Here is a 14,890-nt window from a genome sequence, read left to right on the forward strand (position 1 = left end):
ACATCATAATTAATTGCAAATGGTGACCCTTTTGTTGACCTTAATTTTCCAGCATGCATACACATAATTGAATCAAACTGTTCAGCAAGTAGCAATAAATAAATATGCCCAGCTAAAATACTTATTTCCAATACTTACATAGGATAGTACTACTTTTTTTTATTGAAGATTGGACCGGTTTGAATTACCTGCTAGAATTCAGAATATCAAATAAGGGCAAAAAGAGGGAGTTCAGCAAATCATTTTGGCCTTCAAAAAAGTAAGATTCGTATGCAGTAGGCAAGTATAAACCTGGCATCTATAAAAGTTTAGCTATTTTCCTGACATTTGTAAACTCATTAAGAATCCATTCAGGTTGTAGAGATTTAGTATGTAGTAATGTTTTAACCGTTTAGACAGCATTTAGTAGTTCATTATTGAGTACTTTTTGAAAAATCTCTAAGTTTATTAGTTACAGAATTCTGTGATAATCGTATCTATTCTGTATTCTCACGCTTTTTATTCATGTGGCTAATTTTAGGCCATTTGAAATCAAATGTACTTCTTTATATAAAGTAAAGCCTCAGGCTTATGAAATTATTTAGACTCCAAACTCCTACCTAACCGCATGGACCCCCCTTGAAATCTGTAGAGCTCTAGAAGCTTAAATGACTTCGTGAATTGGGCTGGATGTGTCTGTGACAAAACTCCTTCCAAAACTATATATCTGATTGCGAATTAAACATAGTCTTTGGGACTGAGGTCAAAAGCAACTTGCTGTAGCTCTTTGTATGATGCAGTCTACTCCTCCCCCTTCAGTAATTCAGGTTTTGCTGGCTGTCGTGATGAAGGAAAATTTCCAACTCATCATCTTCAAAGGGTAATGTAATATGGGCACAGTCCCCAATGTCCTTCCATCTCTGTCATAGTGGAAAACATATTGATGCGGCTACTTGAATGAACCATGGGAGTTGTTCTTGTCTGTCGAAATGGCTACCTTGCCTTTTGTTTTAGTATGTTAGGAGTTGGGGTTTGGGGTTTCTTATCTGATTATGCTACTGGTTTGTTTTCTTTTTTAAGTTATGAAGTAAAAGCTGCTAAAGACCTGGAACGGTACAACAGAGAGGTCAAGAAAGCTATGGGACAGACAGTGCCCCGACCAACAAAGGAGGCAGAAAAACAGAAACCCAAGCTGAAGACTTCCCCATCAGACCAGCAGAAGCTTGACAAGATATTTCATGCTCAAATTGAAAAGAAGCGGAAACCTGAACAGCCTATGAAAATTGTGACAGTGCCTTTTTCTCTGAGTTCCTGTAGACATCAGCTTCAGAGACACAAGAAAAATGATTCAGATGAACACGAGCTTTTCCTGATCCGTCGTCAGAGTTTTCCTGATGTCTGGATATTTGCTACTGAAAAAAAGCTAATGTTGCTGAATCCATATAGATTGGAAGAAGCCCTGCTATGTAAAAGATTATTGATGAATCATAAGCTTCCAGTAGAGAAACTGGACAAGTCAATTGTGTTAACAGACAGGTATAGTACAATTGAGCGAGAATTTGTATGTTATTTCAAGTATCATTTGATAATTATTTACAGTGAACTCTGGTGAGGCCCTGTTTGCTAATTCTGTGATTATTTGTACGTTCGTTTATCTGTAAGAACAGATTTTATGTTTTGGATACTTCTACCTTATAGTAATGAGCAGGCCTCGTCATACTCCATTTGAAATAAGTATGAATTTTGACCAGTTTCATTGGTAATGCAGCAAAGACAAATTTCTTCCCCCAGAAGAAAATTAAATGTTTCACGACTTCACTCTAGCTAACCTTCCCCCATGGATTAGGGAATGGCTGATGTAATTATTATTATATGTCTAAACTTGGTCACCCTTTAAGATACGTGAATAGTTGCTATTTTGTTTCTTTAAACAAATTGCTTTTTCAGAATACTTTTAAAAATCTTGATCATTCCTCATCACTTACTACTTTTTTCTGTATTTTTCTCACATTTTCACATTAAGGATTTTGGTTTTTAACGCATTGGGGATATTTTTTTTTCCAGTCTTACTGGTGGATCTCAGTATATGGCTGCTCTTTATAAAATGCAGAAGGATTACCAGCGTTTCAATGGATCAGGTTATTTGTCAGATCCAAGGCTTGTAGCAAATGGATTCCAGATAAAAGTGATAGAAGGTATGATGGGTTTAAAATCTTTTAGTGGTATTGTGGCTTGTTTCTTCTGATTTAATGATTTAAATGATTGTTAATGTAGATCATGTTATTCTACATCGCCTTATCATTTAAAGCACTAACATCCTGCTTTCCTTAACATTGAGATTTTATTACTTGGCAAAGAATGTAATCTTCTACATAGAACATTGAGTAATGGAAACTGATAACTGAACAGAAAACTTTAATAGTATTTCAAAGAATGCTCTGAAATCCACATTTTCCTGACTTTTTTTTTTTTTCTTTTCTCAAAATGCTGGATGTCGATATCCTTGCCATTCTGACAAATTTAGATTAAACTGATGAGAATTCCTTAGTCCTGGCAGCTTCTTCCAAGGTGATACCTACTTGCAGAAGATTCTGCAAGTACGTGCTTTAGCTGACTACTCCTCTGCTGTTGAGCAGTTGAGGAGGTCCAGTAAGGAGCTGGATCTGGTTATTGACTTACTTTCACATCAGAGCTGTAACACAGAGCCCAAAGGGGCCAGTAAAGAGAGGGTGACAGGATCACCGTCACACCTTTTGATAGAGTTCGATACGAACTTTTTTTGAGACAGCCTACTTTTCAATGCCTCTATGTTGATCACAGAATAAATCTGTTTCATATAAGATCCTTTTACCTTAGCAAGAGAGATCAAATATTTATACGTTTTTCTGAAGAACGATTTAAAGGGATGCTGTTGGAAAACCAGGGGCAACCCAGTCAGGGTAGGTTCTGCGGATCAGGATTTCTCTAGCAGAATTCCAAGAAAAGTGAATGTCTTTGGGGGTAGTACCTAGCTGATAGCTCAGAGAAAAGATTCACTATAAGAGCTGTTAGAAATGCTATAGCTTCATGTGTTACAGATCCCCACATATGTACAGTGATGACAGATCTACTGTAACATATGGGATCTTTTAAGGGTAGGTACAAAAAAGCAATGTAGAGCAACTCCTTCACTCAGAGGCTGACTCTTGGGAAGAACAGAGCCTAAGCAGTTTTCTTTACTGAATCATGCACAGCAAAACCAAGGAAACTTCTTTCTGACTGGCTAAATCCCTACATAAATAGCAAAAACTTTGTAGAAGAGGTGTTCGTGGTAATAATCTTAGATTGAATGATTAGGTGAATAAAGTGCATATTGTAAGAGGCAGCTCTTAAAAGGTTTATTCAGCCTAGCAAATCAAAAGCTGAGGAAGTCTATGATGTGTCTCTAGACAACGATGGGAGAAAGGGATTGTTGCTTAGCCTTTTTGCTCACATACTTTTTTTTCGCCACCTCCTGATATTGTAAGTTTGCTCAAAATCTAATTAATGTAAACTGGATGTGAATAAATTGAATGTGAAAATTTGAAGACAGTTTCTAGGCAACAACGGAGGAGAGTTGTTGACCAATCTTGTGGTACTGGAGATGGGAAACTAGTTTTAAGATAGCTTGATTAGTTTAAGAGCAGAATTGTACAATATAACAGCAAGGGACTCGACACAGTAACTGGGAAGTAGTAACAGTCTTCCAATCCTGTGTTCCTAAGTATGTAAAATTAAGGAAATGAAGTCTTGTGATGAAACTGTTCTCATTTGGCTTACAGTTAGTGAAAGTAAAAATGCTTTATATGTACTATATGGGTCGACGAACCGTGGTCATAGACTTGATCAGTACCATAAGGCTAGCCCATATGAAGACTGGGAATCTAATTCAGTTCTTTGTTCCAGTCTTACACTTTAACTACTTGAATGAAATGTTAATAACATCTGAGGCTTGTCAGTCATGTTTATAAGCTTCTGCTGATGACATTATAGCAGTTACAGCCTCTGTTATTAGAAGAGCATACCATTGCAGATGAAGGTAGAAATACCAGCAAGCAAATGGAATTTCTCCCAGACTTTTTTCCAACTGACCCAAGGATTTTTATTTAATACTTCATCAGTCCCTCTTTTTTCTTTTTTTCTTAAACTCATCCCTGAAATATGCTATCTTCTACACATATGCTACTGTCTTCTACAAATACTTATTAAAGCTGATTTTTAGAAACATAGGTATTAATTATTAACAGTCCTTATGTGTCCTTCTCTGGGAATTTCACTATGCAGTTTGAGGTTCTTTAATTTATAGATTCTTGTTGTATAATCTTTACGGAAAGTGACCTGCAGACCAGGATTGATTTGTCCCACTTAGACCTGAGCGTTCTGTAGGATTTCTCAACTCATGAGAGAACAAGTTCATCTCATAAAACATTCTTCATTGTCCTTATAGAAGGATTTTTTTTTTTGTTTGCTGTCTGAATTCAGTGTCAATTTTTGTGGGTTTTTTTGAAACTCAGACACAGCCTGAAAAGGGGGGCATTCAGGTGTTGTTGAACTAAAAGTTGCCTCAGGAAGGTTTTGTTTCTTCAGGATATATTGTTAATTTTTTGGGACAGGGGTTGCCATGTTGCATGGTGGATGATAAAGTCACATCTTGCTGTGGAGAGGTGTCCAGAATGCAAATGTGCACTTAACCCACGGTAGCTGGAGAGTTTCACCTTAGCAGCATCCATAGCAGCACAACTGAACCCCATTCTCTGTGCACATACCTTTATAACTCATTTTTCCCCAACTTTTTGGGTGAATTAGATCAGTCCTAGTATTTACTGTTTCTCAACTGAACTATCAACTCTTTCTTGCTGTCAGGGTCCACTGTAGTGTATTTGAAGGCCTATGCTTTCCTTTGGGACTTCAACCTTGACATGGTCATATTAGATGTCCCTTTCTGCTACTGGTTGATTTCTTATTAATAGCCACTAGTGCATGGCTTCCTTCTTCATCCTGGGTTAAGAGTTTTATTTTCTGTAGTTAGAAAATTTCCTTTTTCTGACAGAGACATCCTCTTTTATGTCACAAGCAAAGGTTCCATTTCTTCAGCTTAGAATTTGAATGTGAAAGTGGTATTTCTGGTAATTTCTTCTTGCAAAATAACAAGCCTTTCTGTTGATCCATGTGGATAAGTCTGTGATGCCATCGGTAGCTCTAAGATACCTTCCAAAACAAGAACAAAGGAAACTTAGCTGCTCCAATTCGATGTTTGGCAGTTTTGGCTACAGAAGAAGGGGCTTTCCTTGACCCATGGTGATCTCTGAAGAGGACTGTCAGTCTAGTAGGTTGCATTGATTATTTCTTTAAATCTCCACACATATTCTGACAAAGGAGAAGAGAAGGACCCTGAGTGTTGCTGCCTATTATCATATATTGAGTCTACTCATAATACTCAGATGTTAATCTGGAACACAAGACCTCTTGCTTTGGTATTGAGCACCTCACTAGGACTGTTTCCTAGGTGAGTATATAATGACTTGAATATAGGACCATAGATTCATTCCTTATTTCCTCTTGGTGTGGGGGGTGTTTTACAGGACTGACTGTTTATTTAATAACAAGCAAATCTGAACAGCTGCATTAATTTGGAAGGTGACTTTGGTTAATTCCCTTGTTGTGTTGGGCTTGCATCTCAGCTGGTCTTTGTTAAAGATGCTTCTTCACAGTTTAAATTCCTACCTTTTGGCAAGTTATGGCACAGAGGAACTTTTTATAAAGATTTTGATTCTGATAGTTTCTTACTTGGGAAAAAAAAACCCAACCCACGTAGTATTGGTTTTTCCTTACTTGGATGACTTGTCTGTAAGGGACAACTTCTCTCTTAGGATAAAAAAAATTAATTCATTAGTCTTGCACTAAATTGGGCAGGTCTTGGGATTAATACTCGGAAATTGAATCTTATTCCCTCACAGTGCTTGGAATTTGTAGAAATACAACTATACTCTTTAATGGCCAAGACCTTTTAGCTAGTGGGGTGGTTCTGAACTTTAGTTACTCTAACCTACCAGGAGTCTTTCTCACAGGCATAGCACGGACATGCCTCACCCTGAACCCCATGGCACCATGTGATACCAGATGCACTACTCCTAGTAGGTTTTTGAAAGGTCTAACTAGGCCTGTTCTTTCTAACAAGGACTCTGTTCCACATGGAGTTCTGTTCTTATTCTGTCATTTTGGAAAACTGTTTGAACTTTTGGCAATGTTTTCCTTTTTCACAAATGCAGCCTTTGGATAGTTATTTTTACAAGAGTGTGAGAGTTTCAGGCCTTACTTGCCTATTGTTTCATTTGAGGATAAGTCTGTCCTTTGAATGCTCTCTTGTTGTAAGACAGGAATGTAATTTACCTTTGCTCCATATTGTTCAAAGTTTCTGTATGACTTCAGCCAATGTCGTTCCAAGTATCCTAGATCTTGGACGTGCCCTATCTTCTTGTTTTGGTAGACTAAGATCTTTTTTAATGTCTCCTTGTTTCTCTTTATATTCATTGCTCAGCAGTCTAAGGAATTTTCAGCTAGATTTTTCTCTGGATAGCTGACAGTGAAAAACATGTTGTGAAATAGCTCAGAAAAAGCTTCTTGCTGTAAGCATGTTAGTTAGGCAAAATCAATGGTTTCTTTGTGGAACGTGCCAGTTGTTGTGATTTGCAAAGCTGTGACGCTGAGCTCCAGTCTGTCTTCCACTGCCCTCCCGCCCCCTCATGTTCTGGCCTTACTGAGGCTTCAAGCGATGCTACCTTTGGGAGAGCAGTCTGTTTGCTTTTACTTAACTCAGTATTCTGGGATCTGCCAGGCATTTGTTTGCTGGGTATAGCTTGCAATGACCCCTACATCAGAGAAGCATTTCAAGAAGTAAGATGGATTACTTTCTGTCCAGTTCTTCTTAAGATGTGTTTGTTATATGTACCTTCACTGCACATCTGTCTGTTTGCCTTTGTGAAAGTCCTAGAGAGAGAGGTGAATTCTTGGCTGGAAAGGAACTGAGAGCAAGGAACACGTCTTACCTGTTTTTGTAACAATGGTAGGCATTGGGCCATGCTCCGAGGTAGGCTTTTAGGGTAGAATTGTCTGCCTGATAGACTACGTGTACGCAACATATACAAAGAATGTGCTTACAAGGCCTCAAAGAGCAGTAATAGGTAAATAACCCATCTTCCTTGATAATATAAGCTGCCTCAGCTCTTGTAACCGACCAGTGGAAAATCATGCTGCTACTTAATTTCAGTTTGATTTTGACCATAGACTGGAAGATAGATAGTCTTATAGTGTCACCTAATCTAGGTGGCAGCTGGAAGAGAACAATTTTTCCTGGCCATCAGGAAGGAATTATCCAAAGATGATTGTGAATGCTTTGTTTGGAAAGAGAAAGGGGAAATTTGTAGCAATGAGAAATCCACATTTTTAGACAATTGAAAGCTAGTTTATTTGTTCACAGAAATATTTTGCAAATTTTTTTTTTTTGCAGTTGCAAAGTTGCAAAGCATTTCATAGAAACTACGATGGAAACTGCTTGAAGGCTGCTGTTTGAATACTCAAAAATCTTAATGTATATTTTGTCAAAAATTAATAAGTACACTGAGGCTCTGACATCTGCTCATATCATCAAATGTTGCCAATATCAGAATTCCTGCAAAGACTTGCAGATAAATATATGTTAATCAGCATGCAGTGGACTACTTTGCAGTCTAAAGAATGTAAGCAGGAAAGAAGAATGACACACAAACAGAAATACCAAAGGAGAAAACTTCTCTTAGCCAGGATTTGTATTGTTTGTTCTTATGTTAGAGTCTTTAAAGCCCCCTTTGACTTTCAAATTAATGAGCAGTATGGTGAAGTCAAATCTGGCTGCCAAAATTAGTGGACAGGAAAATTGCTGTTGGTAGAACTGAAGAGTATTGAGCATTAGCAGTCTCGTTAGCAAGCACATATGATTGGTTTACTGGATTTGAAAAAAAAAAAAAAGGAAATGTTTTGCAAATCCAGAACTTCATTGTCATGAACTTTTAAGAGGAAGCACTGGAAATACAGTCTTTGGTAGCATATAGAGAGGTAATTATTGAAAGGTGGTCAAAGGAAATGTTGCAAATCCAGAACTTCATTGTCATGAACTTTTAAGAGGAAGCACTGGAAATACAGTCTTTGGTAGCATATAGAGAGGTAATTATTGAAAGGTGGTCAGATAGACTAAGTTCTCATTTTAGAGAGAAGGCAGCATAATCAAATGCTCTGGAACAGTTACTCAAATCTAGTCTTTCATTAAAGCAAAATTGGGATAAAAATGAAGAGAAAAGAGCTGAAGAAGATTAAAAACAGACTTTATCTTTTGCTCCTGTCTCTTACTGGCAGCCTTTTCCGTGGGGAAGTATTGGCATAGTACATCATCTTATCTCACCTTTAATAACTGGCGAACTTTCAGATAGTTTAAGCTGAATCTGATCACAGGGTTACAGCAGTACGTAAAAAATATGTCTGTTTTTGCTGGCCACGATTAGGGAAAGACAGCTCGAAAAAGAGAAGGAAGACAATGCGGGGTGAAAAAGGAAATAAAGTTTCAAATTTAAAGCAGTTAAATATGTAGCTGGAAGGAGGTCGTGATTTTTGGGGTGGGGGGAGGGTGCTCCCTGTATCAAATTCCCACTCTGGTCAAATTATCTCTTGCCATGAAGCTTGAAAAGGCCCAACAGCGTTATTTACCTGGTGACACATCCATATTTAGAAAAATTTTCAACCTGCACAGTCCTCCTGTTCATCTGTGCTCTTATTTAATAAAACTGTCAAATAAACAGTGCCTGGTCATGGATAACTAGCTAATGAAAGTACATTGTGGTGACTTATATTGCATATATATTTTCTCTGACTTCTGAAATCTTTCACATTGTTGTTTGTATTAGGAACATGAATGATCCCTTATCACGGTTTGCTAGTTTAATGCACTTTGTAGCAAACTTTGTCTCCAGCTTTTCTGACTTTGCAAAAACCATTCGTGACTCAGGCTGAATGTAATTTATCCTACCTGGGGCCATTACACAAGAGTGTGTTTATTTTCATTATGAATTGCGTTCTTCAATGCTCTCCTGAAGCTCTTTACTTCTTAGACTTGTAGTGGGGGGAAAAGGGAAGGTAGCCATGCGGGTTGAGTTGAGATTTCTGTGCACCCAACATGAATGAGAGGAGGAGCTCTGAAGGACTGCACGAGGATATGTGAGCCTGACCCCTAGAGAACTTGCTTCTGACTGGGAGTGGAAGAAAAGTTAGCTGTACAGTAGCAACTTCATTCAAATTTTTTGCAAGTAGTGTGAATAAGAAGTGAAATCTCTCACACCTCAAAGATTGAAGAGATATTTTGTTGGGAAGGTTGTTGAAATGTTTTATTCATCATTCCTGTTCAGAGTGGTACCTGCTGCAGCAGTGATGTGATATATGAGTGATAGTAAGAAGTCTGTCACAGAGCCTTTAGTTATATGGGCTTGAGTTCTTCCTCTGCTGTGGTAAGAGAAAAAACCGCTTTTTATTTCAGTAGAAGCTGAATTTGTTAAGATAACATTTGAACTCTACAGATGTTTAAACCAATTAAATAGGAAATAGTTCCAACACTGTTTTAATTTTTTTCAAACTAAATCGTATTTTATTACTAGCTTCTACTTTAATTTCATGTATGTTTAATTAAAGCCATAGAAGCTTTAATTAAAGGAATGCTGCAAAATGTTTTAAGCATTTAAACAGTACCTGCTAGGATTTGAATTAAAATAAGCTGAGACATTTGTGATGTGAATAGGCACACATCATCATAATGAAACGTGGGACAAATAAATGCTTTTCACTCCAAGGGAGGAGCAAAAAAAGTTTCCGAATTTTATTGAGTTTGTGAGACTAATTTACCAAGTGATTTTACATCAGTTTAATTTTCTCTGAATTGCTCCAGAATAGAAATCAAAGCAGTGTATGAATTACTGTTTTGTTTTTGTGTCTTCAGGTGCTTCAGCTACAGAAAGTCATCTGGAAATAGAAGGGATCGCAAATTGTCTGCCATATTATGGTATTTCTGATTTGAAAGAAATTTTGAATGCAGTAGTTAATGGAAATGCAAAGGAAGTATATGAATGTAGACCTCTCAAAGTAATAAATTACTTGGAGGTAAGACAGAAGTTTTCTTTTAAGTATTGGCCAGCTGAGCTTATAATGAATCCTTAAACAGCTTGAAAATATTTCTTCAGCTTTCTGTTTTAATTAATGTAGTTCTGTTCTAAACAGAAGTTCCTTTTGAAAAGGAGACTGTCATATCCTCTCTGAGGTGTATGGGTTCTGCATTGCTTACCAAAATACTTCCATCAGACATAGCCAAAAGCAGTCGTCCCGACGTGATATAATACATGCTGAAAGCTGATGTTCACAAAGTGTTTCTATATAGGCAGGTTTTAGACTAGAAAGGCATTTATAAATTACTTGGAGGTAAGACAGAAGTTTTCTTTTAAGTATTGGCCAGCTGAGCTTATAATGAATCCTTAAACAGCTTGAAAATATTTCTTCAGCTTTCTGTTTTAATTAATGTAGTTCTGTTCTAAACAGAAGTTCCTTTTGAAAAGGAGACTGTCATATCCTCTCTGAGGTGTATGGGTTCTGCATTGCTTACCAAAATACTTCCATCAGACATAGCCAAAAGCAGTCGTCCCGACGTGATATAATACATGCTGAAAGCTGATGTTCACAAAGTGTTTCTATATAGGCAGGTTTCAGACTAGAAAGGCATTTCTCCATGTTAGAATACAGAACTGCCATAAAATTGTTGCTTTACATCTAGAAGGCAGTTGAATCCAGAACAGTCATCAAGATTTAACTCCTTTATAAATAAATCTATGAAGAAGTCATAAAATGATTTAAAGTAATAGTTTATGAAAAGTAGGCGTTAATTGAAGCTGAATTCTCATGTAAACCTCAATGAGATGTACATCGTGAAAATCAGAAAGTGCACCATTTCCACTTAAAGAAAAAAAATTCCTATGATTCATTCAAAGAAAGGGCAGAGAGAGACAAATGGAAACTTTTTTTGCCAGAAAAGCAAGCTGTCACTGGAATTAAGACATTGAAGTAAAAAATGAAGTCTCACATACGGTGAACCCCATATGCCTCTGCAAATGCTTGTATTTAGTTAACATCAATAACTTCTGTAGTTAAAGGAAGCACATACTGACAATCTTATAAGTCCACCCTGTTCAATGCAATAGTGACTAAGTTCTGCAGTGCACTGACAGAGAGGAGGCCATGTGTTCTTCACAAGCAGCCAGTATTATTAGTTGCCAGAAATACGGTACTTGAGTAAAAGAATCTTGAATCTGTTTTCTCACAGAAGTTGTTATGCAACAGTTGGAACTGGAATGACTCTTGTTAATATTTGATATGCAAATAGATAAAATCGTCCACCCAGAGACAATAATAGGAGTGCAGTTTCAGAGGCAACTAATATATGTGGTACTAGTTAAAGCTGGAGTAACTAACAGTAGTAGTTTTCTATCACTTCTTGTCTAGATGTTTCGCTAATGCTATCTTTAATCCCAATTCTTAAAATCTCTGTTCAAAAAGGTTACCAAAATATATGTTAAGTCTCTTCTTACTTAAGCATTTGCTAATGTGCTTTCCTGAATCTGGCTACTTCAAAATGGGACCTAGGCATTTACACAGAATATGTGTTTTATCTTTTAAACATTTATTATACAAATCTTTCCCTGTCTTTTTGGGGCAGTAAGTTTACAGCTGCCTTTGGAGCGAGTGATTCTGTTGTGTATACTGAACCTTTCTCGTGCACTCATGAAAGAAGCTTAAAGAAGGGATAAGTTAAGTGTTGAGACAGGAATGATTTGTAACTTGGTTTGGAGGCGGAAGCTTTATTTCCTTTACTTACAAATACCCATCAGTCAGATTGAGTGGAATGGAATTTGTTTAGAGAGAGAGAGAGAGAGAGATACACCCGCATACAAACATACGTGTGTGTGTGTGTGTGTAAGACTATATACAGAGATACATATGGATATACACACACACAGACACACATATAAAGATATATATCAAGAGATTATGAAACGAAGGTATATTAAGAGCAATGATGATCCTGTGAGGAACTGTTAGAAAGAAGATGCATGTGCAGCAGTAACAGTAGCTGTAAAATACATATTAACTAGGAAGTATATGGCTTGCCGTCATGAAAAAAAAAAACTGTAAAAATAAGCACTGAGTTTTTTGACCATTCTGAGGGGTAAACACTGGAAATGCCATTCACTGTCATGTTCAGAATTGCAACTTTTATCATAAGTTTCATGTTTGAGCAGGCAGCATGCCTGCAGCTTTTGCTGTCTTTTGGTAGGCCCAGAAGTAAGAACAGGGTAATGGTTAAAGAAGCAGCCTTCCTAGGTAGAGAATAGCCCACAGGGATCTTTTTTCCATTTGGAAGAGTGGGAGAAAACCCCAGACAAACAGAATGAGAAGATTCAGATTAAAACGTTATGAACGCTGCTTCAGGTTTGTACAATGTGAAGGGAGACTGTATGCCACATCCATTTCTGTCTAGGCAACGTTACTGAAGTACAGAAGAGAAGGCAGGAAGGCCTGTCTTGGAGGAGGAAACAAAAAACCTGACAACTTCTTTTTGAAGTTGCTTGTTTCTTTGAGGATGGGAGCTTCAGTAACTGTATTTAGCAGTCACTTCTGCTTTCTAGTATTGTGAGATAACTGGATGCAAAATAGTTAATACAGCATTAATCTAAAATTTCACTATAGTTTTTTTAAAACTTTGTTTAGCTGACTGTTTCACTTCATTTATGTTAGTTGTAAAGTTTGTGGTGTAGAATGTGTCTTGTGAACTGGTAAACATCTCCAGCTGATACTGGTGCCAACAGGAAATAAGATATTCAGAAACACAAAGCATCTTGCAAAAGTGGACCCTAAAAGAAAAAGAGTGCAGACATGACCAGGAGACTGACTGTGTGTGACGCCATTGTAGAAGTGTCATGAAATGACCAGTAAGATATGTTTAGAGTTACATTTGGGTTTCTGGGATTCGGAATATGTATCAGCAGAAAAGAGAAGAGTGACCTTTAAACAGTGAGTGCTTAATTCCTGCTTTCTGGTAGCCCCAGGTTAATGTGTTAAAAAGTGGTACTTTAAAATTATTGGGGTTTTGTTTTTGTTTTTCCTTTCCACAGGGAGAAGCAGTACGTTTAGCTCGGCAGCTGCCCTTACATTTGTCAAAAGAAGATGTACAAAACACCATTTACAGGATGAAGCAACAGCTTGGAAAGGAAAATAAAGGCTGTGTTCATGGTCGTCCTTTTTTTCATCACTTAACAGATATTCCAGAAGCTGACAAGCACAACTCCACGGAAATTATTCAGTAAATGGAACATTTTGTTTGGGATCATATTTCTCTTGCTTAATTTTGATCATTACTCTGTAATTTCAGTATGTTTTGTGCAAAGCTTTTGTATAATGACTTTTCGTTATCATATGTTCACCTCCTAGAGACTTTTTTTATTTAAATTCAAATGCTACTTGAAAACTGGTAATAAGTACTGTAGAGAAACAACTCATCACTATTTTTTTTTTTTAAGAATTTATTAAAGGAATGTTCTCAACTGGTTTGATGCATTTCTTATTGCTGCAGGTTTAGAAAATACCAGTATGTCAAAATTTTTTAGATGTGAAGTGGTTAGAAGTTGCTTTCAACAGAGCCTGGCAAAGTTTATTGTACTAAGGATATGAGATGTTCATTTTCAAAGGAATGCCAGATAGCTGTAGGTATTTAAATGTGGCATTGTCATATGCAGTTATTAGAGTTACACTTTTTTGGTGGTGTATTTCTATTTGGAAATTGTTAGCTCACGTAAATGAGTACTGAAGTCCTAGTGTCCAATCTCCAAAAAGCTTTTTTACACACTTACAAAAGTGTGATTCTTAAAAGGATAGTACACTCTTAAAACTTGAGATCAACAAAAACTGGGCTATGACTTGAACGATGAAAGTATCAGAGTCACAGGAGCACAGGTTAGCACTGAAAGCAGATGCCAATACATGTGTGTTGGTGCAATGCTATACACAAACTCTTTGGGGCTGGGAAACATAAACTGTCCTCACTCAAGGAGAATGTGTCATAACTAGGGCAAAGTCTGCTGTATAGAGAGCTGCTGATTCTGGTAAACTTGTTCATTCTCTTTCTACCAGAAGGTAACGTTTACACCTCTATTTCAACTAGTAGCCTACTTCCATAAAGCTACCCGATTATGCCTTCTGTGCATAGCACAAAAGAGTATGTTTTAAAAGTTTCAAGAAAGATCACCTGAGAATTCCTGTCCATCCCCCGTTGTTCTGTTGTTAGCAAATCTTGGCACTCTGAAAATGTGGTGGTAAGACCTAGCTTTGTAGCATTTCTGTGGCTGCTAGGTAAATGGTTGAAGGTTGCTGAAAGACCTGAGTGCAGTCTAGTTTGTGGACAGGAGTATCGGACCAGACAAGCAAATGTACAATCTCAAAATGTAAATAACTGCTCTATTTCTCTGTATCAAACAATGCTGAAGTGGTGAACTAAGTTAAGAAATCACATCACAGCAATACATGACAACATACAAATTCTAAACTGAAAGGTAATGTTTATGTTTTTATGCCGTTAAAGTAAGTTCATCCTTTTCATATAGAAGAGCGGTTTAGAACTTCAAACTGGAGAAAAGAAAAACAAATACAGAAAACATAAACTGCACTCCGTAGCAGTCATTTTAAATAGCAGTGCTCGTTTTTAAGTAGCCACCCCCATTAATTATGGTGTGTTTGCCTGAAAGTAGCTCTGTTAGTCTTATGTAGAGTTCATATA

At 37.2% G+C, this 14,890-nt stretch overlaps 1 protein-coding gene across 1 annotated transcript in view; it reads left to right on the forward strand.

Moving 5' to 3' along the window:
• The window catches only part of PMS1 (PMS1 homolog 1, mismatch repair system component), a 47,690-nt gene extending 34,029 nt beyond the window's left edge, over positions 1–13,661 (forward strand). Inside the window, exons 9-12 of the mRNA XM_009277115.2 lie at positions 1,060–1,515; positions 2,044–2,174; positions 10,013–10,173; positions 13,233–13,661. Of these exons, the coding sequence (XP_009275390.1) occupies positions 1,060–1,515; positions 2,044–2,174; positions 10,013–10,173; positions 13,233–13,424 (940 nt within the window). The 3' untranslated portion in view covers positions 13,425–13,661. The remainder of the gene's footprint in view (positions 1–1,059; positions 1,516–2,043; positions 2,175–10,012; positions 10,174–13,232) is intronic.
• Positions 13,662–14,890: the final 1,229 nt, after the last annotated feature.

Source organism: Aptenodytes forsteri, unplaced genomic scaffold (assembly GCF_000699145.1).
Source record: "Aptenodytes forsteri isolate BGI_AS27 unplaced genomic scaffold, ASM69914v1 Scaffold145, whole genome shotgun sequence".
NCBI lineage: Eukaryota > Metazoa > Chordata > Aves > Sphenisciformes > Spheniscidae > Aptenodytes > Aptenodytes forsteri.